This window comes from Leuresthes tenuis, unplaced genomic scaffold (genome assembly GCF_036924035.1).
Source record: "Leuresthes tenuis unplaced genomic scaffold, fLeuTen1.0.hap1 SCAF_5, whole genome shotgun sequence".
Lineage (NCBI taxonomy): Eukaryota > Metazoa > Chordata > Actinopteri > Atheriniformes > Atherinopsidae > Leuresthes > Leuresthes tenuis.
This window is the reverse complement of record NW_027325359.1, coordinates 26746378-26772655: the sequence shown is the minus strand read 5'-3', so window position 1 is coordinate 26772655 and position 26278 is coordinate 26746378. Positions and strand designations below refer to the sequence as shown.

General features: G+C 39.7%; 2 protein-coding genes across 2 annotated transcripts in view; one reads left to right on the top strand and one right to left on the bottom strand.

Moving 5' to 3' along the window:
- The window catches only part of LOC140306497 (voltage-dependent calcium channel subunit alpha-2/delta-4-like), an 87567-nt gene that overhangs the window by 42139 nt on the left and 19150 nt on the right, over positions 1 to 26278 (top strand). The window contains exons 18-27 of the mRNA XM_072385111.1: positions 374 to 460; positions 794 to 865; positions 1280 to 1341; positions 1837 to 1904; positions 2236 to 2281; positions 2584 to 2681; positions 2851 to 2941; positions 3071 to 3163; positions 10277 to 10398; positions 10524 to 10592. Of these exons, the coding sequence (XP_072241212.1) occupies positions 374 to 460; positions 794 to 865; positions 1280 to 1341; positions 1837 to 1904; positions 2236 to 2281; positions 2584 to 2681; positions 2851 to 2941; positions 3071 to 3163; positions 10277 to 10398; positions 10524 to 10592 (808 nt within the window). The remainder of the gene's footprint in view (positions 1 to 373; positions 461 to 793; positions 866 to 1279; positions 1342 to 1836; positions 1905 to 2235; positions 2282 to 2583; positions 2682 to 2850; positions 2942 to 3070; positions 3164 to 10276; positions 10399 to 10523; positions 10593 to 26278) is intronic.
- LOC140307564 (uncharacterized) lies at positions 13514 to 16475 on the bottom strand. Its single transcript, XM_072386514.1, has 3 exons — positions 16343 to 16475; positions 15112 to 15789; positions 13514 to 14804 (listed from the first exon to the last, which is right to left on the bottom strand). The coding sequence occupies exons 1-3, from the start codon at positions 16467 to 16469 to the stop codon at positions 14326 to 14328; spliced, it is 1284 nt and encodes a 427-aa protein (XP_072242615.1). The 5' UTR covers positions 16470 to 16475; the 3' UTR covers positions 13514 to 14325.

Genomic DNA, 26278 nt, shown 5'->3' with positions numbered 1-26278 from the left:
GTTCTTTTGAAGCAACACTAGGGAAGTGCTTCCGACTCATTTTGAAGAACACCAACCTTTGTTATGTACTTTTCTGGGCTTGAAAGTGCCCTGGAGAGCCCTGTTACTAAGAAACTGCACCTCAGAGCTTTGAACTTTCAACAGTGTTTTGCTTTATGGTACCACATCATGCACCAGTAAGATGAAAACACCCTTTGGTCATCATTGATAAAGTAGACAAAAAGACACCATTGGCATTACAAAGAAAATGGGGAGGGTAATATCATTACATTATAAATCAGGTTTCAGGGAAAAAAATGAATAATTTGGAAGAAGATTTTTATAGCGTTTCACTACACACACACTCAGTAACAGTGTTTCTTCTGTCCTACAGTACAAGGATGGAAAGAAATTGAAGCCGAAGCCAAACTACAACAGTGTAGATCTTTCTGAGGTGGAGTGGGAAGATACAGATGAGATGGTAAACACAGAAAGAATTTCAGAAGACTAATTAATCTTATTTTGATATATAACCAGCTAAATATCAAACAGCAGCAGCAACAAATGGCTGAAATAGTGAGGTTGTCTGGCACTGTTGTAGCTGAAATGGAGACTCTTTGCTTTTCTTCAGTTGAATTTTTGGATGCAACGGACAAAACAGTCATTTTTTTTAGGATTTGTAACATCATTGTATGCTGACTTATTGTTGATTTAAGGATTGTTTGTGTGAAGATGGTATCTAATTGCATTTGAGTATTTTTAGGCAGAAACATTAATCTAGCCTAAAGCTGAAGTTTAACTTCTGTATTTACAGCTGAGGACAGCCATGGTCAAAGGGGAAAGAGGCAGCATCACCTTGAGCGTCAGAGCATCTGTAGATAAAGGGGTAAAAGATCCATCACTTCACATCGATTTGTCTCTGCCATATAAAGATCCATTCAGCTTTGAGAGGAGTCAGTCTACCTTGGAGTTTAAACCTGGAGATAATTTGGAACAATTGCACCTTGATTTTATGGCTGTTCCAGCAACATGAGCAAAAAAAAAAGATTGCTTTTATAGGCTCTCAGCTAACTTTCATTATCACATTTTGCTAAAATAATTTGGTTTTTAGATACCTTGTTGGCTCTCTACATCAAATTTCAACCAGTTGTTCGATCCACTTCACAGTCTGGAAGTGAGAGACTACAGGACAATCTCAGATTTGATCTTGACTGTCTTAATGTTCTAAACATGATTTAAAAAAAGATATTGAATAACAGCTCTGATTATACTGTAATACAGTTTTCTCTTTATCTAACAGAAAAGACCCCTGTACCTCATCAATGATTATTTCTACATAAATATTGATGAAACACCTTTCAGGTAAACCAGCAGTTCATCCATCCCTTCTATTTCTATCATTTTTGTTCCAATTCAGAGTCGCAGGGGTGCTGGCCCAGCTGCCACTGGGCAAAAGGCAGGGTATATCCAAGGCAACAGTGCTAACCACCACATCACCGTGTAGTCCCCAGCAGTTCATAGAGTTTTTTTATTGCAAAGACTTTGCCAGGTGCTTTCAGATGAGCTTTTCTTTTAATAATTATGAATTCAAATGAGTTGCGCATCACTGGAATATTAACCTCTTAACCTTATCTTGAGTGTACAACACTGAGCTTTGCTGAAAAATAAGAGTTGTGTTTAAGATAAAATCCAATGCTTTTTACCAAAAGGAAACTTTTGGTTTTATTTTTCAGTGTTGGTGTACTTTAGTTGTAGCTGTGGGATCTTAACTCTGGAGGGCAGCATGACACAAAGTACAGTCCAGAAGTGAAGTTATGGTCACGTGTTTCCCTATCTGTTCCCGCTGTCTCTCTGCAGCTTTGGCATGGTACTGACAAGGGGTCACGGGAACCTGATGTTTACAGGAACTGTATCTGTGGAAGAAGGTATCATTTTTACACATAAATTTAGTATTACATACATGAGCTGGGTGATAGAGATAGTTTAGTTAGATTTACTTCGTCAAACTTTTTTAAATTTTTTAGTTTAGTCTCAAAAAAATGTGCGTCATCACTGCTCTATCCCACAACCTGTGGTAGGAAACGTGCTCCTTTTAAATGTTTTTACTGATGCATTGATATCAAGCCTCATACAGATGACCTGAAGGCTGTTAACTATGTTAGTTCAGGAGGACAATGGCTTCTCAAACTAAAGTGAAATGAAAAATTAAGTCTATTTTTTCTGTTTCTATTGAAATATTCTTACTTTTCTTTGCAGGGTTGCATGATATGACCTCACCGGACCTCATGATTGCCTCTGAGTGGTATCTGAAACCAGAAACTGTTCATTTAAAAGTCTTTGTGCTGAAATGCCATTGTCCTTAAAAAACAGATGAATAAGTAAAACTGAAAATTGACTAATTATATTATAATGTTATTGATCAGTGTTGATGGGCTATAGAAAGGGCTGGAATACTACATAGTCAATTTTCTTAAAACAGTTCAGAGAAGTTTTTTCACATATTTTCCTCTAAACATTTTATGTTGGCATTACGTGAGACTTCCAACAGGATTCAAAATTATTCCTGTTGTTATTACCCCCATGTAATAAATCTATTCTGTTCAGGACTTACTGTGAATTGGACATCGACCCTGATCATCGAAAATACACCCAGCTTCAAGCTGTCGTTCGCTACCTGCAGGGGAAGGAGCCTGATCTTGAGTGTAGGTCTTCCTGTTGTTTTTTGTTGTTTTTTTCTTCTAATTGTCTGAATTCAACTGAAATAATTGTTCAGTTTTAGTTTGGTTATTCCATTAGTCAACATAGACTTGGGTTTAATTTTACCTTGATTTTGCCTTTTTTTTTTTTTAACTGAACCTGCCTGTTGCTTAGGTGATGAGGTTTTGCTTCAGCAGACATTGTTTGATGCTGTGGTAACAGCTCCAGTTGAGGCCTACTGGAATGCCCTGATGCTTAATGACAGGTGAGCAAGAGAAATGAAGCCTTCAAACCGTGAGTAACACGCGTTACAAAACGAGTGACTGAAGCTTTGTGAATAAATTATTCCTATAATCTGTCATTTCTGCCTGGTGTATCTTGTATGTGTGTGCAGGGTGGAGCCGGGGCTTGAAACGGCATTTCTTGGTACTCGTTCCGGACTGATGAGGATTATGAGATATGCTGGAACAGAGACAAGGGTAGCAAAGTAAGAGTCTACCTCTCACTAGATCCAACATCTGTAATAAATACAATAAAAGCAGCATGTTTTTTTGTCTGACAAGTTATTTCTTCATCCCAGATCCTTTTAAATAATAGTATTTCAGCATATCATTAATCAACATTATAAAATACTCTAACTCTAATTTTCTTGTCCTGTTACCTAATAATTTCTCTTCCATTATCTCATATGTGTACCCCAGCCATATTACTTTTTTTGCAGGCTAACAGCAGTTAAACGTTGAGAGCATGAAATGCCACCCAGCTGTTTTCTGCCCTTTTTTTTCTTTCTGTGTTAAGACAAAATCTGCAAATATTTAAACTCCCCTGGTTAAAAAAGTAACATTTATGTTGCTCTGGAAACACAGCACATGCTTCCATCCAGACTAGTTGCGAGTTACTGGTTGTCAGCAAAACAACTCAAAAGACCACATTCTGTATAACACAGCAGAAGGACTCTGGGCCTGGAGGGAGGGAGGGAGGGAGGGAGGGAGGGAGGGAGGGAGGGAGGGAGGGAGGGAGGGAGGGGGAGAGAGAGAGAGAGCGAGAGAGAGAGCGAGAGAGATAGTTTTAGTTTTTACAATAACATTTATTGGTGAACAGAGTCAAATACCAGTACAAGACACTTAGGAAAACGTCAAATCAAAAAAGCCAAAACCCAAAGAAACAAACAAATAAATCAAAAGTTAAAAACTAAATCATTCCCAAACACTGAACAAATAGCATCTTCACAGCACCAACGATCAGTAAAGACATCCAAAGAACCCATTGTCTTGTAGAAACAAAATTCCAGTGAAACCCTCGACATAAGGAGATTCTTAAGGATCACCACAGCCTCATAACCTGGTGTCTGGTTAACTTTATTCTTGCGACTTAAATAAATAGCAAGCTTTGCCTGCCCAACAATAAAGTTAATCAGGCAACACTTTGTGTTACGTTTTTGACAGTAAGGGAACCCAAGAATAAACCTTTGCCTTGAACACATCACCCCCAATGGGCGAAGTAACCCATTAAAAAAATAAACATAGGAAGAAGCCTGTCACACCCCATAAAACAATGAAACACTGTTTCCCTCTCGTCACAAAATGGACATTTATCACTTGCACCTGGATTGATCGCAGCAGTAAGTGCATTAACAGCTATGGCCCCATGCAAGATCCTCCACTGAAGATCTCCTGTCAGTTTAGTCAATGGTGGTTTGTATAGAACCCTCCAAGCTGGCTTACTCTTTCCATCAATTTGCAATTTCTCTCTCCACGCCGTATCAGGTCTATCTTTTAGTTGTTTCACATTCAGAATCTTCACCATCATTCTGTACATTGCTTTCCCATCAGCTGAATGCAGGTTAAGGTTGCCACGGATCCCTAGGTCCAGCAGTGGACTAGTGTAGCTGGACTCACGGAAACCAGAACTAAAAACAATGTCAGGAAAAGGATCTTCATCATTTGGCTGAAGGATACCTGAACAGTACCCCTCTAAGAGGGCCCTCTCCCCACCATTCAAAAGTGCAGCCATTTTTTCTAAAAGCCTATGAGCATACCTCACAGACCTCAGTCCCAAAGAAGAGGCAAAAGCCTCTGCATCCTGTAAACTGTTCCCAGCTTTTTCAAAGACAGGTCGCAATTGAAAGCAGTTACACGCAAACAATACCTTCTTCAGTCCTGGGGTGTCATCCCCACACAAATCAAAACGAGCCCCCAAGATGACCGGTTCTTCAAACAACCAATGTAGAGAAACCACTGGATTCAGCCAGCGGTGCTTGATCAGGCCCCAGACCTTGAAGCAACTCTGGTAGAAGGGTGACAGTCCACTTAAAGCAAGTCTCTTAGGATCCACCAGGAACAAGGCACAATCCATCCTCAGCGTGTCCACCTCCCGCAGAATAGCCAGCGACAGGGGGCGGCAAACCATGCTTTCTGGCCCCAGCAAAAGCTTCTGGATGAACTGTTGATCACCAAGGTTCGCCCCCTATAGGACAAAGAAGAATCCATTTCCACCTTTCCAGACGACCCTTGACCCGATCCACAGTGCCCACCCAGTTTTTCTGAGGAAAAGCGTCATGACCCAAAAAAACCCCAAGGTACTTAAAACCATCCCTTTTCCAGATCAGCCCACCAGGCAAGCTGGGGGGCTGCCCATTCCAGTTTCCCATCAATAACGCTTCACTCTTCCCCCAGTTAACTGTTGCAGAAGATAAGCTGTTAAAAACTTCCACAATCCATACAAGTTTGCGCACATCATCAGCACAGGTGACAAAAACTGTTACATCATCAGCATAAGCAGACAAATAAAAGCAGCTGTTACAGTCAGGAAATGTCAGACCATTCAATTCAGATCGCAGTTTGTGAAGCAATGGTTTTATAGCCAAGGAATAAAGCATCCCTGACATAGCACAACCCTGCCTAACACCCCTACAGACTTTAAAAGGAGCGCTCAAACCACCATTGACCTTAAGCACACTCTCAATGTCCCTGTACATTGTTTTTATCATGGCACTAAAACCAGGGCTAAAGCCAAAAGCATCTAACGTTTGCCAAAGATACACATGTTCGACCCTGTCAAAAGCTTTTTGTTGGTCCAATGAAATCAAGCCAGCTTTAATGCCCTTTTTGTGAGAGAGATCCAGAAGATCGCGAACCAGAGCAATATTATCAAAAATTGACCTCTGTGGTATACAGTAAGTCTAATCGATGTGTACAACTTGTTCAATTACCCCACGCATTCTTGTGGCCAAGGTCTTGGAAGCTATTTTAAAATCTACACACAGGAGAGAAACCGGACGCCAGTTTGCTATATTTCGTAAGTCACCTTTCTTGGGTAGTAAGGTGATAGCAGCTCTTCTGCAACTTTGTGGTAGTAGGCCTCTTTTAAAACTATCAAGCAGGACTCCCAACAAGTCCTGCCCAATCACTGGCCAAAAACATTTATAAAACTCTACTGATAAACCATCAATTCCTGGCGCTTTACTGTTGTCCATACTCATAAGTGCAGAGTGGAGTTCATGAAGGGACAGAGGTTCATCCAAAGCAGTGGTGGCTGATTTTTTTATTTTGGGTAACCCATCATAAAAATCACTGGCTATATCTGCTGCATTAGCAAGCTCGCATTTATACAGACCAGCATAAAAACCTAAAGTGTGCTTACGAATATCCGTAAGATCAGTGAGCTCATGCCCAGTGTCTGAGAGCAGGCAGCGGATAAGTCTACCCTGCCCATTCTTCCTCTCCAGATTAAAGAAGAACTTGGAGGGTGCATCCATCTGGGTGACGCATTGAAACCTAGAACGCACCAGGGCTCCCTGGGCTCTTGTACCTAACAAATCAGACAACATGTTCTGTTTACGCTTAAGTACTGTAGAATGTTCTTCATCTTCAGTGGCAGCTACTAGCCCTTGCAGATCAAGGATTTCGTTCTCCAGGGCTGTCATCGCTTGAGCCATTTCTTTTGTTACATTCAGTGTATACTGTTGGCAAAGCTGCTTAATTTGTACTTTTCCACAATCCCACCACTGCTGCGGGGAGGAATACGTTCTCCTTTCCTTCCTAAAAGTTTCCCAAAAAAAGGCAAAAAAGTCCAGAAAGTGCTTATCATCTAACAAAGATACGTTGAAATGCCAGTAGGCACTTTTAGGCTTAATCGGCTCCATAATTACACTACAAATTACTGCACTATGATCAGAGAAGCCAACAGGGGATATTTTGCACAATTTCATAGAGCTTAAATGATGGTTAAAAACATATAGTCTATCCAACCTTGCAAGAGATACAAGGTTGTCTTTACTATGCGCCCAAGTGTACTGTCTAGTGTTCTGGTGGAAACTCCTCCAAACATCACAAAGGTCATTGGCTTCAGTCAGTTGTATAAGAGCCCTTTGAGAAGCAGAGTGGGGCTCCGAGTGGTTTCTATTCAAAGTGTCGTTCTCAGTGCAGTTAAAATCACCACCCAAAAATAACAAGTCATCTGTACATGCATCTTTCAAAATATTAACTACATTCAAAAACAGAACTCTCTCTGGACCTAACGTAGGTGCGTATATATTTAAGAAAATCCTGGTCGCACCATCAAATTTGGCCACAACCTTTAAACATCGTCCCTTAACAATCTCATCTATCTCATAGTGAAGCGGCACAGAGGTCTTAGAAAAAAGCACAGCCACGCCCCCACTCACGGAGGACTTGTGACTTAGCACAGACAAACCCTCCCATTCCCTTCTCCAGTCAACCTCATTGACCCCATCACTATGTGTTTCCTGCACAAAACATACATCGATACGCCTCAATTTCAGAAACTCATAAAGCATCATTCTCTTTTTAATGTCCCTTGCACCATTTAAGTTAATAGTTCCAATAGTGAAGTTCCTCACAATGTTGAAACAAGCCTAGTGGAGATGTTATGAACCACGGTCAACCGATAAACCGAAATGTCACTTAGAAGCATCTTTACCGTGCAGTTGTTTTCGAATCTGGCTAACCTTTGCTCGAAGCCGATAAAATTCTGGCTTGGGAATGACACCCTCCCTCATCCATAAAGTCGCATCATTAACAAACTGTGGGAGATCAGGGAATTTCTTTTCAAAGTCAACACCTCTTTCCCCTTTATGGGTTCTAAGGAAACTCAATATGTCTTCAGACGTATAAACAGTGTTTGATGCATCAGTCTGTGAACACTCCGACCAGCTAGACTCCCCAGTGTCAGAGGGGTCAACACTATCCTCCCCCCTCGTCATTTTGCTGGCATTTTTTAGAGTTCCCTGTGGCTTTCTCTTTCTGTCTGGTACCTTAAACTGTGCGTCTGCCTCCATATCAGACACTATATCTGCCATTAGATCATCTACCTGCTCTGCCTGCTTAACAGGCCCAGGGGGGTGACCAGCGTCGGGTTCAGGTGAAATATATTTTGCAACATTACAGTCGACTATCGCAGGTCCAGGCACCATCCTGTTTGCCAGGGCAGCCCACTTATGAACGACACTGTCTTTGACAGCTTCAGTTCCAGCAGACCCACCCGGTCCCTGCTCCGCAGATGTTGCTATAGTTACAGCAGCCGAGGGGTCTCTCACAGAGAATACAAGATCACCGTGAGAAGCATTTTCAGGGGAACCAGTCTTAGAAGGACCGGCTGCATCAGTAGACGCTGGGGGGTCAGTTACGCATCCTGCAGATTGTGTCGCAGCCGCTCCCCCCTGCTCCGTGCTTGGTTCATCACCGGCGGCCGCTGTCTGCTCACCAGGGCAGTCGCGCACCAAATGCCCGACTCTGCCGCAACCAAAACATTTCAGTGCTACATTCGAGGTAACAAAGGCTACATAGTCAAAACCATCATTAAATTTAATCGTTAGGTCCAGCTCATTTTGACCATGATTTAAAACCATGTAGACTTGTCTCCTAAAAGACACAAGGTGTTTGAGCAGAGGTGACTTGCAACCAGCGGGGATCTTTCTTATCGGAGATACCAGTTTTCCGAAACGTGATAATTCACGGGCAGTATGCTCATCTTTTAGAAAGGGGGGGACATTTGACAGAATTATCTTCCGTGAGGGACTACTCAAGGGGAGAACAGGTGTCAAGGAACCCTGAATAACAATACCATGTTGAGTGGCCTCATTTGCTTTTTCAACAGAACTAAGAAATAAAACAATCGCCCGATTCATCCGCGAGGCAGAGACAATATGCTCATGCCCCACGACTTCCCCAACAGCTAGACTGCACTCCTCTATACTGACATCAGAAACCACCTTGATGCCATGGCGTCTTGTCAAACTTTCAAAATCCATCGTTCTCCCACGGGGTGCCGGCCTCCCAGCAAACGCTGGAGCGCACCGCCGCAAAAAAATCAAACAAACACCACAATTATCCTCAAAACAAACCACCCAACAAACAAAGAAAATATTGTCACAAGGACAAAACAAAAAATATAAAGATAGAGAATCAGTCACTCACACTCGCCTCAATCTCACACGCATGCGCAGACAGATAGATAGATTAGATAGATTAGATAGATAGATAGATAGATAGATAGATAGATAGATAGATAGATAGATAGATAGATAGATAGATAGATAGATAGATAGATAGATAGATAGATAGATAGATAGATAGATAGATAGATAGATAGATAGATAGATAGATAGATAGATAGATAGATAGATAGATAGATAGATAGATAGATAGATAGATAGATAGATAGATAGATAGATAGATAGATAGATAGATAGATAGATAGATAGATAGATAGATAGATAGATAGATAGATAGATAGATAGATAGATAGATAGATAGATAGATAGATAGATAGATAGATAGATAGATAGATAGATAGATAGATAGATAGATGTTCCCTCGGGGAAATTAAGGCAGGATGGAAATATGTTAAACAGCTGAAATCCTATATCAAGCAGTACTTCACTGGAAAAGGAAGGCAATATTCAAACAGAATGGTTAACATGCACGTCACAGCCTTTTTAAGTATATTATTGACATAAAATGGAAAATGAGCTTAAAGTTCTTGAGAAAACAATCCCTACACTCATCCTTCACCTTCAAGAAGCTCTTAAAGCCTCACCCCTACAGAGAGCATCTCTAACACTTCTAACCTGCAATTATTTTGCAATTACTTTCCACGTCATCACGCTGAATGACTAGAAATAAAATCTAAGAAACCCCAAGTTGCTTCTACTGTCAGGCCAGTGCTTTGTATGGCAGCTCTTTAAGCACTTTTGTGTGTGTTTGTGTGTAGAGAGAGAGAAAAATACACAGTAAAGCACATTGTAGAGCACAGCTAAGGTTAGACAGTGCTTTATAAGTCCAGATCATTTACTATCTAATTTTAGGTCAGTTGTTTGCTGTTACAACTGTCTGCACACGTTTACAAAAGAGTGACAAGGGTGACACAAGCAAGTCCAGCAAAAAAAGAAAAGATGAGGAAACCCATAAAGATTAAGACAGAGAAGACCATCCACCTTCTCACTCAGCAACTGAATCACAGCTAATGTGTTTAAGTCGTGCAGTGGTCAGACAATAAATTATCTCGAGTATCATTTGTCTTCAGGAAATACAAAATGTTTAAGTAAAAAGTTATCTAAAGTTATGTTTGTCCTTCAAAGGAAGTTCCTGACTCCATCTGATAAAGACAACCTCTTCACCATTGATCACTTCCCCCTGTGGTACCGTCTAGCTGTGGAAAACACTCCAGGAAGATTTTATTACTACCCTGTTAATGACAAAGGTTTGTTGATGACCATCACTTCAACTATAAACATTTAGTTCTTGTGCTTGTTACTGACTATCTTGTGATTGTCAAACACCACTGGAGATCTTCAGTTTATATTGAGCAAATTTTTCCACCAACAGGAGTGAAGTATGTTGTAGCAACAACAGCAGTGACTGTGACATCTGGGGGAAAGACTGCCATGGCTGGAGGTGAGTTTCACTGTTGGAGCTCTTATTTAAAGTCATTTAAGAGCCAGAAATCTCAAATATGTTGCTGAATACATTTTTATCAAGTTGTTTACATTTACTTAATTTGACCTGTTGTGTGTTATGTACTGCAGACTACTAAAGGTAGTACAATTTAAAGTGTAATCATTGTTGATCAGAAACAAATTAAATAGGATCAAATGTGATCATAGTAAAGTACTTCCATTCATCTGGTTTTTCATAATCTGAGCAAATTCAAACATGCAAACCAGAGTCTTTCGGTTTAACTTGGATTTGTCTTTATCAGAATGCTGGCTCACTTTTAATGAGATCACCATAGTATTTTGTGCCAAAACAGTTTACTCCCCCTCTGGGGCAGATTAGGACCGTCCGATCCAAATCTGCCAACAGTGACTTTAGACCAATCAAAACAATATGTACAGTTGTCATTCTCAAAGCTTCCCGGAAGAGACACAGACATTTGTTGAAAAGTGACACATTTTTTGCTTGCTGTTCAGATATCCTGAGTTATTTGGACAGTAATCATCTTTGATTGTTTGATTCTTGTCTTCATTTTTCAATTTTGCACACTTTTTTTTGTTATTATAGAAATAATTGGCATGGTGTTTTTAAAGAATTGCTCTACACTAAAGACCCCTATGCCCAATTCTATCCATAACCTCATTTAAATCTTTGAATATTATTCATAATAATTTAATTTTCTAATTTTACCATTTTCTGCTACTCTAGTTAAATGGTGTACATTTCTTACTTTGGAATATCACCTCCACATATGATATATACACACGTGGACAAAATTGTTGGTACCCTTCAGTTAAAGAAGGAAAAACCCACAATTCTCACTGAAATCACTTGAAACTTACAAATGTAACAATAAATGAAAATTAAATTATCAAAATCAGCCATTACTTTTGAATTGTTGATTAACATAATTATTAAAAAAAACAAAATAATGAAATAGGGCTGGACAAAAATGATGGTACCCATAACTTAATATTTTGTTGCACAACCTTTTGAGGCAATCACTGCAATTAAACGATTTCTGTATTTGTCAATGAGCGTTCTGCAGCTGTCAACAGGTATTTTGGCCCACTCCTCATGAGCAAACTGCTCCAGTTGTCTCAGGTTTGATGGGTGTCTTCTCCAAATGGCATGTTTCAGCTCCTTCCACAGATGTTCAATGGGATTCAGATCTGGGCTCATGGAAGGCCACTTTAGAATAGTCCAACGCTTTTCTCTCAGCCATTCTTGGGTGTTTTTGGCTGTGTGTTTTGGATCGTTGTCCTGTTGGAAGACCCATGACCTGCGACTGAGACCAAGCTTTCTGACACTAGGCAGCACATTTCTCTCCAGAATGCCTTGATAGTCGTCAGATTTAATTTTACCTTGCACACATTCAAGACACCCTGTGCCAGATGCAGCAAAGCAGCCCCAAAACATTGCTGAGCCTCCTCCATGTTTCACCGTAGGGACAGTGTTGTTTTCTTCGTATGCTTGGTTTTTGAGTCTATGAACATAGAGTTGATGTGCCTTACCAAAAAGCTCCAGTTTGGTCTCATCCGTCCAAAGGACATTCTCCCAGAAGCTTTATGGCTTGTCAACATGCATTTTTGCAAATTCCAGTCTCGCTTTTTTATGATTTTTTTTCAGTAGTGGTGTCCTCCTTGGTCGTCTCCCATGAAGTCCACTTTGGCTCAAACAACGATGAATGGTGCGATCTGACACTGATGTACCTTGGCCTTGGAGTTCACCTTTAATTTCATTTAGCAGACGCTTTTATCCAAAGCAACTTACAGGGCTGGGCTCTTGGATACAATTCGAACGATCTGTCTCTTCAATCTGTCATCAATTTTCCTCTTGCGGCCACGTCCAGGGAGGTTGGCTACTGTCCCGTGGGTCTTGAACTTCGGAATGATATGAGCCACTGTTGTCACAGGAACTTCAAGCTGTTTAGAGATGGTCTTATAGCCTGCACCTTTAAGATGTTTGTCTATAATTTTTTTTCAGATGTCCTGGGACAATTCTCTCCTCTGCTTTCTGTTGTCCGTGTTCAGTGTGGTACACACCTTTTCACCAAACAGCAGAATGACTACTTGTCTCCCTTTAAATAGGCAGACTGACTGATTATGAGTTTGGAAACACCTGTGATGTCAATTAAAGGACACACCTGAGTTAATCATGTCCCTCTGGTCAAATAGTTTTCAATCTTTTATAGAGGTACCATCATTTTTGTCCAGCCCTATTTCATTAGTTTGTTTTTTTAAATAATTATGTTAATCAACATTTCAAAAGTAATGGCTAATTTTGATTATTTAATTTTCAATTAATTTTTATTTATTGTTACTTTTGTATGTTTCAAGTGCTTTCAGTGATAATTGTGGGTTTTTCCTTCTTTAACTGAGGGGTACCAACAATTTTGTGTGTATATATTATATTTGTTTGAATAACAATTTCACCTCAGTTATCTGAATATGATTGTAACCGGATAGGTAAACCCTTTAGGCTCAAGACTTTGATTATCCAGAACAGCTGATGTTTGACTGGGAAAAGCCAAATAAACCAGATTGCAAGTCTTAGTTGAATTTATGATGCTTGTCTTGAAAAAAACATCAACATTTGTGCAAGATAATCAGTGGAGCATACAGTGGATTCCTTTTACACAACCCAACATATAACAGATGCTGCCTTTTGCAAGAGAAAAATGCAAATAAGTTCATATTCTTGTTGTTGGCTGTTGTTGGATTATCTGCTTTTGTTTGAGAGTAGATCTGTCATTGTGTGAACTGTTGTTATGTTTTGTTATGTTTTGTGGTCATTGCATAAAGAGGAAAAAATGCAGTATAGAGAAATAGAGTTTATTTTCTTCAGCATTAGTCATTCATCAGTCTTGGAGTTAAATTTGAGACAATGCTTGATGTGCTTATCAAAGAAAATAAATTAACACATTTGAAGTTACAGTTTGTGTTGGAGGATATGTTTGCACACTTAGTTTCTCATAATTTGCAACATCGGAAATGATATTGTCACAAGAACTGTTGAATTCGTGCTGGATTAGAAGCTTTTGTTGCTCAAAGCTTGTCCTTCAGGTGGCAGTAAAAGACAAGCACCGATTGAATGCAGCTAATCTTGTGGATGAGGCTTCAGCAGTGTTTCTCTGAGCAGCAGACTTTGACATGATCTGAAATGTCTATTATAACAGGGACTTCAACAGGGTATACAATAAAGGGACAAAAAAAATGAATAAAGTACACACAGTCGATCAGGGGAAATATAGTTCTGTGCAACAGACAAAGAAATGAGAATCACAGAGATGTGTGCTTTTGTAGCTTGTGCCTGTTGCTTCCACTCGGATAGAAAGAGAAACAACTAGAACAAAAAGGTAGTTTCATATTTCTAAAGATTAAACAGAAACATAGATTAAGTGGTTTCAAGGTGCAGACGTGCCAAACAGCAGCTTCAGAAGAGTTTAAAAGCTGGCTGAGCAATGCAGCGCAGGGAATATTTATTCACAGAGCATCCATACATTAAAAGAAGAGCTGCAGCATTCCAGCTTTACCGCATCTAGTCTGTTCCATTAGCTGAACCGGCATAGTGGCAGAGCTGCAGGGTTTTTTTTATGGAGACATTGTCTCTTTGTTACATCAGTAATCAGATCAGAGGAGCAGAAGCAGCCAGAATATCTGAGAACTATCTAACATTGGTATACATCAGTGTGTCAAAAGCTGCTGATTCGATAGCTATGCACAAAGTTGCAGGCCTCTTTGGGTGATTCCTCTGGTGTACCCGGAGAAGACATCTGCCCATCCTCCAGGTCAGTCTCAGCTGCAGACTCGGTCATTAGAGGCTGCCCACGGCTCTTCATCTCCTTCTGGTACCGTGCCATCAGCGAGGCGTAGACGCAGCCGTAAGTTGCTGCAACAACCATCATGATGCACACAGTTCCACAAACCACGCCTGCAACTATTTGTGTGCCATGTGCCCGGCGCACACTAATTGGCCTATAGCGCTGGCGAGCACAATCTTCTGTGCTGCTGACCCGACCAGGCAGGCAAGGAGGCCGCGTGGCGGGATCCAGCACACCCTCCTCGGTCGGACTTTGCAGGCAGTAACTGAACATCTCTGCTGGCACGCTGCGGATGTCCCTGCCCTTCAAATCTCTCGGGAGACTGCATTGCATCACATCTACCTGCCCGTCTATGAACAGACAAAGAGGGGAAACAAAGGAGAGGGAAGAGAACAGGGAAGGAAGGAGAAAGTAGTGGAATGAAGAAAAATAAATCAGATGAGACAAAAGGAGGATTGAGAGAGATGGAGATCATTATACTCTTAGATGTCTTTGATCTTCACATATCCATCCTGCTCATCCTGCTAATTGCTTCAATTCTGCAGCTTTTATGAAACACTCCAAATTTTCTCTAGTACTGGTACTGTCGTTCAACTTCCAAACTATTTGTACTGATAATTTGAAATTAAAAGAAGCCTGCTAAACAGCCCTGCTCACCCCTGTAAATCATCCACTCCATCCAGTGTTTGAAGTCTCTCAGTTTGCAATTACACTCCCAGGGATTTCCCACCAGCTGCAGCTTCTGCAGCCCTATTAGGGTCTCGAACGTGACTCTGTCCAGGGCCGCAAGTCGGTTGCTGGCCAGGGACAGCCAGGTGAGGCTCTGAAGCCCATCAAACAGGCCCTTAGGCAGCCACAGGAGGCCATTGGAGGAGAGGTCTAGCCCCTGCAGCTGCGACAGCCCCTTGAAAACTTGCTTGCTCAAACCAACACTTTCCAGACTGCCATTAAAGCCGTGGACAATCCCTGTGCTGTTGCTGAACTCAGGGGTTGCCATGTGTATGCCAAGGTAGTTAAAAGAGAGATTTAACCAGCGAAGGCTGGCAAGGCCTAAGAAAGTCCCAGGTGGCAAGCTGTAAAAGTGGTTCTGGGAGAGATCCATGAGCTCCAGGTTGCTGAGGTTAAACATGTCAGCCTTCTCCAGGGAGGAGAGGTTGTTCTGGGAAAGACGGAGAACCAGAGAGTCCTGGTCCATGAGCTCCAGGATGGACGTCAGGGAGAGGAGGCCGACATCAGAGCAGTCTGTTGTGTTACTGTAGCAGGTACAGATACCGGGGCAGCCACTGACTGACCCCAGAAGTCCCAGTAGAACCAAACTAGCAGACGCCCCACAGACTGGAAGACATGAAAAGCAAACAGAACAAATGCGTCCTTTAAATTGCCAAAACAAATTCAACCATACAGAGATCTATAACAGAGATTAAGAATTGAATTTCTTCTCCTTATGAACCCAAATTATTTTTTGTTCCGGCCATTAAAGGAGGTGGATTCAACTGAACCACAAAGGTTTTTGTTCAATGTAATGAGCCACTAATCAAGTTCATGCTATTCTTAAGTACTACAAGCTCATGAGTCTACCAGGCACAGAGAACAAAAACAGGCGACCCAAGGTTTTGTGTCTGAAGATGTTCATTTTGAACATAGGCTTCAATGTCAGATTTTGTTTTAAAAATCTTGTTATGAGGGTTTTCTTGCTAATTTCATCATCGCTTGGATACAGAGAACAGCACTGCAATCCCAATGATAGGGAAAATGAGGAAGGCAATAAAGAAAAGCAAAGTTGGTTGAAGGGGCGAGGTTACCATTTATGTGTATTTTTAAGAGACGGGGAGCAGGGACTATTGTCTACAGATAAATCTCTACAGTGTGTTGGATGCGTGTGACTCACCCACACTCTCCAGGTGTTTTTGTACATGTTGGTCACGTTTCTTCATGTCTGCAACATCAACTGCTTCAGTGTTCGACTGGCATTTGGCTACTCTTGCTTTCTGCTGTGTCACCTTAACATCCAGCATTGGAGATGATCCTAAAAAACAGTAAAAACAAAGATGGAAAAGGAAATATTAATTGAAGAAACAAAGTTATGAAGTAAAAGTAATCTATGGCAGTTGATTCCAGGGGTAATTCCATTGGTAATTTTACAAGCATTGGAAGATAGATGTATTTTTCACAAGCATTAGCAAATGGCAAATAGCTTCCAGTATTATGGTAATCATCATCATCAGTGAGTGCTCCTATTGCAAACACTAAAGCCCTTTTTGGTTTTTCCTTTTTAATATACTTGGTTATAATTGCATTGTCATTATTCAAATTACAACAGAATTTGAACTTCTGAGATTGGATACGTATTTGGACTGTCTTTCCATCTTTATGTATACAGACTGGTAATGTTTGCTTTCATTATAAAATAATCTAGCCACAAGTTGGTCAAAGTATAATTTTTGTCTGTATCTCTGAAGAGGAACTAGACCTTCTCTTACCACATGATGGGGAATCTTCATAATGCTTTCTTTGGCAAGAAACATAATGCTTTGTTAGGATTTGCTATGCTCCCCTCCAGCTCGACATTGTCTCACTTTTCTTCATTCTGTCAGTACTATATGAAGAAAAAATAATTGTTGCACCACTGGTGCACGGATTCACACAGTTGATCTTCTTTCCACAAACCCATCGATGACCGAAATGAGTACAACTTTATGTAAGATTAAGGGAATTGTGATTCATTAAAGAACACCGACAGCCTTACACCTACAGGCCTGATTTTTGTCCTCACAGCTTTTCGTCATCTGTCATCAATCCTTTTGATTCTTTGTCTTTCAATCTCAAAGAAAACATGCAAAGCTCTTCTAAAAAAAAGTGTAATAATCTGTGTCCATCACAAACAGAGAAAAGTCATTGCCAACTTTTCCTAATGCCCACTCACAATTTCCATATGCTGCCTAAGCATTGTTACATACATTCATATACTATTCATATTTTTCATGATCTCTTATTGATTTCTTTTCAATTTTTTTGACAGTTTTGAGCACTCAGATATGCAGTGGAGATCTTCAGAAGAGATTAAGCTACAGACAAAAAGAAATGAAAAGGGCCATGATTCTATCTTCCAGTTTTTACTGCTGTAAAGAGTAGAGATGTGCTGCCTCAAGGTCTTCCATTTGTCACAGGTCTTTCTTTTATCAAGTTGGCACAAAGATGCCAGTCACTCTGCTGCTGACTGCATTATGTAGAAAGGGGTCTTCAGGCCACAGCTGACAATACAAAAAGAGAAAAAATACATTTAATGGAGGTGAGGGGAGATGTTGAAACTTACAAGAGGCAAGTGGGACTTTTAAAGACCATTTGACAGCAATTTACACCATCAATAGATCAAAACTTACAAGTGCAAAGTTAAGTTAGAGTCTGAGTCCCTTGTTGAAAATGATAAGTAAATGCTTAATGTACAAATCGATGATACAATTAAAAAGTACTGTTTTCAGTGTGCTAAAATGTCTGCAACTCATCTATCATTAATTTCGCGATCGGAAATTGGTTTCCACTTAAACATTTTTTAGAGATTTGGCTGCATATTTTAGACATTTATATGACTGTTTTGAAATGGCTTGAATCTCATGATTTCCACAGAAAAACTGCAGTACTGCTTTCACACTACACGTAATTAGGATGTCATTTCTTTTCATCAACATTAGCCAAGCTGTGATTCATTTTTCTTATCTTATATATGCATGTATATGTGCCTGTGTTCTGTGAAAGAACCTGAACAAAATAAATCAAACAATCTCTGATCCGATGCTGAGTAACAGCTACACATCATATTAGTTAAAAAACAAGAGCCTGTAAGAGGGTGAGTGGGGCCTTCCTGGAATTCTGGAATATCATTTAGAGGAAATTACCTCCAGTTTCATTGTCTGATGGCTGTATTAGCAGATTAAGATTGATCTTGTTACAGAGACAGAAGAGAATGTATTGACGCATAAGCATATATCCTGCAAATTGATACAAAACACAAAGACAGTGGCAGCGTTTTCATCTATAAAACTTCTACCCTGGGATTAATTTAAAAACTCTCCACACACTCACACTTGTACACTCAAAGACACATGTCCAGCTGCAAGACATGGATGAAAAGCAAACGGAGGAGCTGGCATGTCATTATGTTTATCAAGCACTGATATTGCTCCTGGCTGCTTTTCCTCAATCTACCAGGCTGCGTTCATTCATCTCTTTGAGTGCGCTCTCATCTCCGCCCCACTTGTTGTATGTTTCTTTGAACGAACAACATTTAAGGACTCCACTTGGTCCTGAGGCATCTGATTGTAGGTCAAGGATGGCAAGATTGTCAGTAAGATACAATAAGATGTAGCTGTTTTGTTTTTTTGTTTCTGTATAAGTCACACTTTGTACATTTGTTTTAATATCCATGTAGATGCTCTTATATTGAATGACTTTTGACAGGATCATGTGTTGGCAGAAGATGATTGCAGACTAACTACTTTTTCTTTCACGTCCTAGATTACAGTTTTTGAATCTGGCTCTGCTATCAGCTATGCTGATTGGTTTGGAACATAAAGATGCAAGCATGCATACATTATCACTGCAGTCATCACATGACAAAAAGTATCTGGTTGTGTGTATATGGTACACGTTGGAATTTATCCAATGTGGTGACTTCACATAATTGCAAGCTTTAAATGTAGACTATCTTGCGTGTCATATCCCTTCTTCTCTTTGTCATCTGTGAATCAAAGCCTAGAAATAGCTGTCTTTACTTAAATCAGATGATGTCAAATTAAGGAACAGTAATTACAGTGCACATATTCTTAGATACATCTTTTAGAAACACTTGTTATCCTGTGGTTTGGGCTTAGAGTTTCTTGCCTCTTTTTTTACTGACACTAATGATGCTCCTTGAGATATAATATTGAAATCCTCTTTCAATTTTAGTAAACAAAAAGAAAATGCATACATTCAGTTATAGAAACTGAAGTGAAAATATCCTCTGTTTTTTTACCATTTGGATTTTATTGAGACCAGGAGAACGGGTTTTCAAATGCACCATCAGCTAACTTAGACGCTGCCCTCACAGCAGCGATGGGTCACAGATTAAAATGGAGGCTTCAGTCCCTAAGCAGGACAGATCCCTGTTCATGGCTCCAGATGGTGTTGAAACAACTGGCCACTCACTCTAGGCTTTTACTGTCCTGTCATCATTATGTTTCGGCTGTTTTCTTTTGGCTTTCATTTAAAGCACCACGAGACTGACAGTATATAATGTGGATATCCTCATAAACACGTGAGAGCATGATACACTTTCTCTTTCCATTAACAGAAACCTGGCAGTGGCTCTGCTTCGGCAGAATTATTTTCAAACTCTTGAGTTGATCTTCTCAAAAGTGGTATCTAGTTAATGTGACATTAGTCTTACATCAGCTGCTTTAGTGGTGATTTTGATACTGATTGCTTTTTCATATCTGGTTCTATCTCATTTTTTCTTGGTCTATGTGAAAGTTGTTATTTAGCTTGGTCAATGTGGCTGATGATACAGTAACTCTGGTCAAAGGATGTAATACAGGAACTAAATACTCAACTCCTTTCCCATCATGTAGTCAACTTTAATGCTTCTTTCCCTGGTTCTCACCAACAGGTCCTGTTCACTCCATGAACTTTATATAAAGAAATGTTAATTAGAAAATTTGTAAACCAAAGGTTTCAAATGTTTTACATCTTCTTTCTCATGATGCCAAAAATGTTTCTTATATGATTTGTTTTCAAATGAAGTATCCATTTAGCAGCCCCTTAACATTTGGTAAAAAAAAGAAATAAAAGAATAAAAAATGTGCCGGTCAGAGCAAAATGGAGTGAGCAAACTTTTTGGACATCATCTTTTTGTGCCAAATCCAGTATAAGTATAAGTAGCAGAAAAATATCCTGGAATTCTGCACCGGTCTTTTCATAACATGGCTAATATCCTCATCTTCCATTTCAACCCAAATCGCTTCACTGACATTGAGTCCTCAAACTTTTATGTCTTCCTGAATGTTTGGAGTAATTTTGTTATGGATTCTTCCAATATAGTTATGTTTATGTGATTGATACATTGTGCTTCCACCGCTTCAGCACCCTACTGCCCCTTCTGCGTACCTTTTTTTTTTTAAAATCAAATTATTTTTTTCGACTTCCACTAATTGTAAAGGATTGCACCAAATACAAAATTAGACTTTGAGATTTATTTCCCCTAGAAAGCCCTGGGAAAAAATTCTAATAGTACTTTTGTCTTCATAACAAATATATTGACTGTGCAGAACTTTTGGTGTCTGCTTTGTAGGTTGAAATTCTATTACATTAAACAGCATACAAGAACAACTTTCCCTTTGTGTGTATAAGTAAAGGACTAACACTTGGATTTAAACCAGTCTTTTTGGATTTTGTCATTGAAGTCTTGCCATGCAATGCTCTGCAGAGCATCACTCCAGTTTTCTGGACTCTAACTTGGCAACCCGCTAGCTGCTTAATGGCCTCTGACAGACAGCCTATCTCCCCCCATTGCTGCACTTTTGCTCCAAACAGCTTGAGAATGAGGCAGCCGAGTATTTGGTCCAAAAGGCCGAGAACACAAACACACTGCAGCATCCACATTGAGGCCTAGATGCAGGGAAGAGTAAACAGCAAGCATTCTAACATTGGCTGCATGCCAAAAGCACATGCATAATGTCACACCCATTTGATTTGAGTCACTGTCTGTTAAAGCACACATATAATACCTTGTTCAATACATTGCCAAGAGTATATGGATACCTAAACATTTCCTCAAAATGTGAATACTCAATCCTTGACATTGTTGTGTTCCATTCTTAAAGCCCAAAAACAAAAGGGAAGTCCAGCACTATTACTTTATTTCAGAAGTTTTGGATGAGGTTGAAATCAGGACTTTGCTGGCTAGTCAAGTTTTTCCTATATGCCAAATTGATGGATATATTTCTTTTAATGAGTGTTGTGCATTTTTCACCAGGAAAGAGACCAATGATGAACTGACACAAAGTTGGAGGATTACTCGTGTAATGAAAGTTTTGCACAGTGAGGGAAAAGGGAATGAACAATTTTCACAACTTTTACCAGCTAAATATATAGACCAAACAGAAATAGAGTATTTATGACAATGATCAAGATCAGTCAGTAAAGAAAAGACTCATTAGTTTACTCTAATTGAAAGTAATAATTCATTCTTAACCCTTCTGGTTAAGAATATTATAGATTTTATGAATGCATGAGGACACAAACCCCATGTAAAATTATCCAAATATCTTCACATCAAAGAAACCAAACTAGAGGCATCAGCCATTTAGGAAATAATCAATTAAAAAAAGAATACTATAGAGAAACGAGCTTGTTTCCAATATGTGGCAGGATCCCCCCAAAAATCTCATCTTAACAACAAAAACAATTTGACAATTATCTAGAGTTCACTTTTTTTTAGGCTTAATTAGCAGTCAATTATCAAGCAAAAAGTTGGGTATGATAAAATTAAATCAATGACTTTCTGATTCTGTCGTGATTGAGGAATGTGACAGGAGAGCAAGCTCTGTAATAGTTGTGTTTTACTATTGTTTAGTTTTAAGAGTCATGTATAAATGTATCAGATGTGTTTTGTTCCATTGTGGACTTGTCCTTGCAGAATGCTGCAGGAACAGTTCAGCTGCAGTGCTGAAAGGTTGTGATAAAGACGCTGCTGACAGAAAAGGATTTTAAAAATCAAACAGTGGAGCACAGCAGCATACAACTGAGTCTGCAGGGAGGCTGTTTTAAAAGAATGAAAGAGAGTGGTGCCTCAAGAGGTTTAATGGGCTTAAAGGTCAGGAAACTACATGAACACAAACACAGTGTTGCTTTTTTTCCCTCCCTTGTAAGCCAATAGATATAGAGCAAAAACAAATGTAAAAGAAACTTTTGATGGGTTTAAATGTGAGGAATAATCAGTGGTGAGTTCAGTTTGCACCTCAGCCATGATTGAATGACTAATGTTATTTACTGCATAGCAAGTTTTTTTTCCCCATTTCAACTTATTTTGGAGGAATAAAGACAATAAATGTTCAGTGAAAGAGAAGTCTCTGAATTAAGCTTGTTCGAACCTCCTTACTTAAACTGAGGAGAAAGCAGCACTTTATTGTACTACAGACAAGAACATGCAGTCAGTGGAATGTTCAGTAACTACAAGCTTGATAGAAAGCAGAGACCACAAATAAAAGGTTTCACAGCTGCACTGCTTCTCCAATAATACCAGTACACAAGCACAACTTGTCATCTCATATCACTTATAAGTGTGTGTGTGTGTGTGTGTGGCTGCCTGTGTGAAGATATGTTTCATTATTAAAGTGACAAAAACAGTGGCAGACATTATTTAGCTCTGAGGTGAAATGACTCCCACAGGTGCTGTGAGGGTGATGTTATTCAGTGTCAGGTGTCAGGCTGAGGCTGCATCTACCGCTTCTTCTTTCCTTTGTACATAAGCAGCCAGAATGTCCCAATCAGGACCAGGACTGTTTAGTATTATGGTTTCCACATTAAATGGAAATACTGAAAGAAACCAAATTACAGCCCAACCAGCACTGCAGTTCTGAAGATAATGCAGATATTATTTAGTTTTTTAAGAAATGTTGACCAAGAATAGATACCCTAAATTATGGTGTTGACACTTTTTTTAGAGAAGATTAAAGTTAGATAGTCAGGCTGAATTTAACTTATCTTTACTTTTTGACTTGTAATTTAATTCAATTAAATTCCATTTTATTCATACAGCACCAAATCACAACAAATGATGTCCCAATGCTTTTTGAAGATACTGTCAGATTTAAGCCAGTTGTAATCAATCTGAATTTAATTAACTTAAGTCTATATTAGTCCAATTCACATAATGCCTTTCTAAAAAAGAAAAGTTGCGTGACATGACAGTAGAGGAGAAATCCCTTTTAACAGGAAGAAATCTCCAGCAGAACCAGACTCTAGAAGGGAGGACATCTATCTCAACTCATTAGGGGGTTGGAGGACAGAAAAGATGGGTCAAAAATTACCTGAGCCATCCCTAGATCTAAGCTTAAACAAAAAAGAAAGTTTGAAGCCCATTCGTATAGAGTGTTCCTCAACCCAATTTTTTTAGAAACTGTAGGAACCACACGTAAACCTGTAGTCTGAGAATGAAGTGATCTTTAAGATATGATGGAGCTTAGTCATTAAAAGCTTTTTATGTACAGAAAAGTTATTTCAAATTATATTCTGGATTTAAAGCAACACCAAAAGAACCTTAAAACTATGTGCTTCTAATTAATTTTGAAATACTGAAGTACACCAACCTTTATTATACACATTTCCAAGCCTCAAACTATCCTGTACAGATTTGCCTTACGGTACCCAGTCATGTACCAGCAACCAGAAAAAAATAGAACATTTTCGACATAAAAAAGTTTTTAAAAAAGTCAAAAAGAGAAAGAACAGGACAGGCAGATAGATTAACAGCTCTCTTGTTCTGTTGTGTTTGCTTTGCTCAGTTGCTGATGCATGCATATACTGATATTGCACATATACCACATTCAAATACTTCAAAAATGTACATTTCAAAAATCAAACTGTATTACAGATAGCCTAGAACACTTGCCTTTTTGTGAACATACTTGTTCATGTAAATATAGACAGTCTTATTCATGTTAGGTCCTGTAACATTACCCTTCCGTGTCTCTTGATATATTTTCTTGCTTCTGAAGGTGTTTTTGTCAGCCTCTAAAGTATGATAACATATTCACATGTGCAGCTGTGCATGAACAGACATGCGCAGTTCAGACAGAGGCTTGTTTTTACATCAATGATGTTACATTCCACAACTTTAGAGGGAGCCAAAGAGCAAACTTAATTACGAAAATCTCCAGCCATGCTTTAACAAAGAGCCAATGAGAAGAAGCTAAAGTTTGAGGATGTTTTCATCTGAACTTTCACTGTGGCATTTTGAATCAGTTGAAAGCTTTTCAGAGAAATTTAAGGAGAACCCAGTAATGACTCTGTGGTAGTTAGCATTGTCGCCTCAGCAGCAAGAGGTTTCCTGGTTTAAATCGCAGCTTGTGCTCATCTGTGTTCACAGTTCTCAGCAGGTACTCTCGCTTCTTCCAGCTGTCCAAAAACATGCATTTTAGGTTGATTGGCAGTTCTAAATCCTCCCTAGGAGTGAGTGTGCTTGGTTTGTCTGTGCTGGCCCTGTAACGACTGGTGACCCATCCAAGGTACCCCACCTTTTGTCTAATAGCATCTCTTTTAGGCTCCAGCCTCCCATAACCCACACTTGAAGTAACAAATTCATACCCTTGATTTTCTGCATCACTGTGTTAGAAGATGTTTCTAATTTTGGCAATTTGCTTTGGATGAAAGAAGGCAGTCCTAGAAACTTGTTTTATTTGTGAGACAAAGTCAAAAATGACTAGTACCAGCAAGTTCTGGAGTAGTAAATCAAGTACTGATTCAGTACTACTGAAGCCAAGGTAATGCCATCTAGAGTGAAAACATAGCTGCATAACAACATGGCTACAGTGTCTTTCTGAGGTGCTTAGGTCCAAAAAACTTACCTGAATTTAGAAGCAGAAAATGTAGACTCATCCAAGTCTTTATGTCTTTAAGACATCCTTGTAGTCTAACAACAGATTGGTTTCATCTGGCTTTATGGCTAAGTATAACTGAGTATTATCTGTGTAGCTATAGAAATGTAAGCCTTGTTGTCTCATCATGTTATCTAATGAAAACATACACAGTATGAAATCGGTCCAAACACGGAACCCTGCGTTACTCCATGACTTACTCTAGTGTGTCAGGAAGATGCTTCGATTATATGGACAAACTGGACTCTATCAGATAAATCTGACTCGAGCCAATTTAATGGGGTTCCTTTAATCCCAATAATTTGTTCTCTCTGTAATAATATGTTGTGATCAATCATATTAAATGCAGCAATAACTGTACAAGCCCAGACACCCCACACCGCATGGTTAAGTTTACCGTCAGAGGCCAAGAGGAGATCATTGGTAACTTTCACCAGTGCTATTTCTGCGCTATGATGCACTCTGAATCCTGACTGAAACTCTTCAAACAGATTATTTCTATGTATCGTATTTTCTGCACCATAAGGCGCACCTAAAAGCCTTAAATTTTCACAAAAAACGGCCATGCGCCATATAATCCAGTGCGCCTTATGTGTGCACCAGATTCCAAAATCTGTCACGGATACCGCTATTTTGAATTTACCACAGGGAGTGCCGAGCATTCATCGGGGCATTAAGCCCCCTCCGCATCATTCACCGCTCTCCCTTCGCGCCGCTCACCGCCATGTTTACTTTTGCCGCGCCTCTTCGCTCTTGTACTTTGGAAAAGAATGGCAACTGGCCACTTCCGTCGCTCGCTTTGCATTAGGTGTGAATCCAGGGTTAGGCGGATCCCAGCCATTCACTCTTATTGGGGCGAAGGGTGTATCGAGCTCGTACTGAGCGATTGAATCGTGTCATCATTAATGCTTTTGCCCATGTCCCAGTGAGTGCCCGTTCTTCAGTCTGAGATGGGTGATGCAGACCAATGTGCAGTTTATAAGTGTAAAAACGACCGATGATGTTGTCGGACCATTTCCCGCTGACACAGGGACTTAATACATACACTACGTGTGCTGGCAGCGATAAACCAATCAGAGAACATTGGGTAATAGTAAGCCAATGTCAGGTGTGCCTTATGTATGGGTTAAGTACAGAAATGGACCCCATAATTAAGGGTGCGCTTTATAATCAGGTAAGCCTTATGGTGCACA

Coding starts and splice junctions, on each gene's coding strand:
- LOC140307564 (XM_072386514.1), bottom strand. CDS start 16,469: ATGCTGGATGTTAAGGTGACACAGCAGAAAGCAAGAGTAGCCAAATGC. Junction 15,790..16,342: donor AAAACACCTGGAGAGTGTGG/GTGAGTCACACG, acceptor CATGTCTTCCAG/TCTGTGGGGCGTCTGCTAGT. Junction 14,805..15,111: donor GGAGTGGATGATTTACAGGG/GTGAGCAGGGCT, acceptor GTCTGTTCATAG/ACGGGCAGGTAGATGTGATG.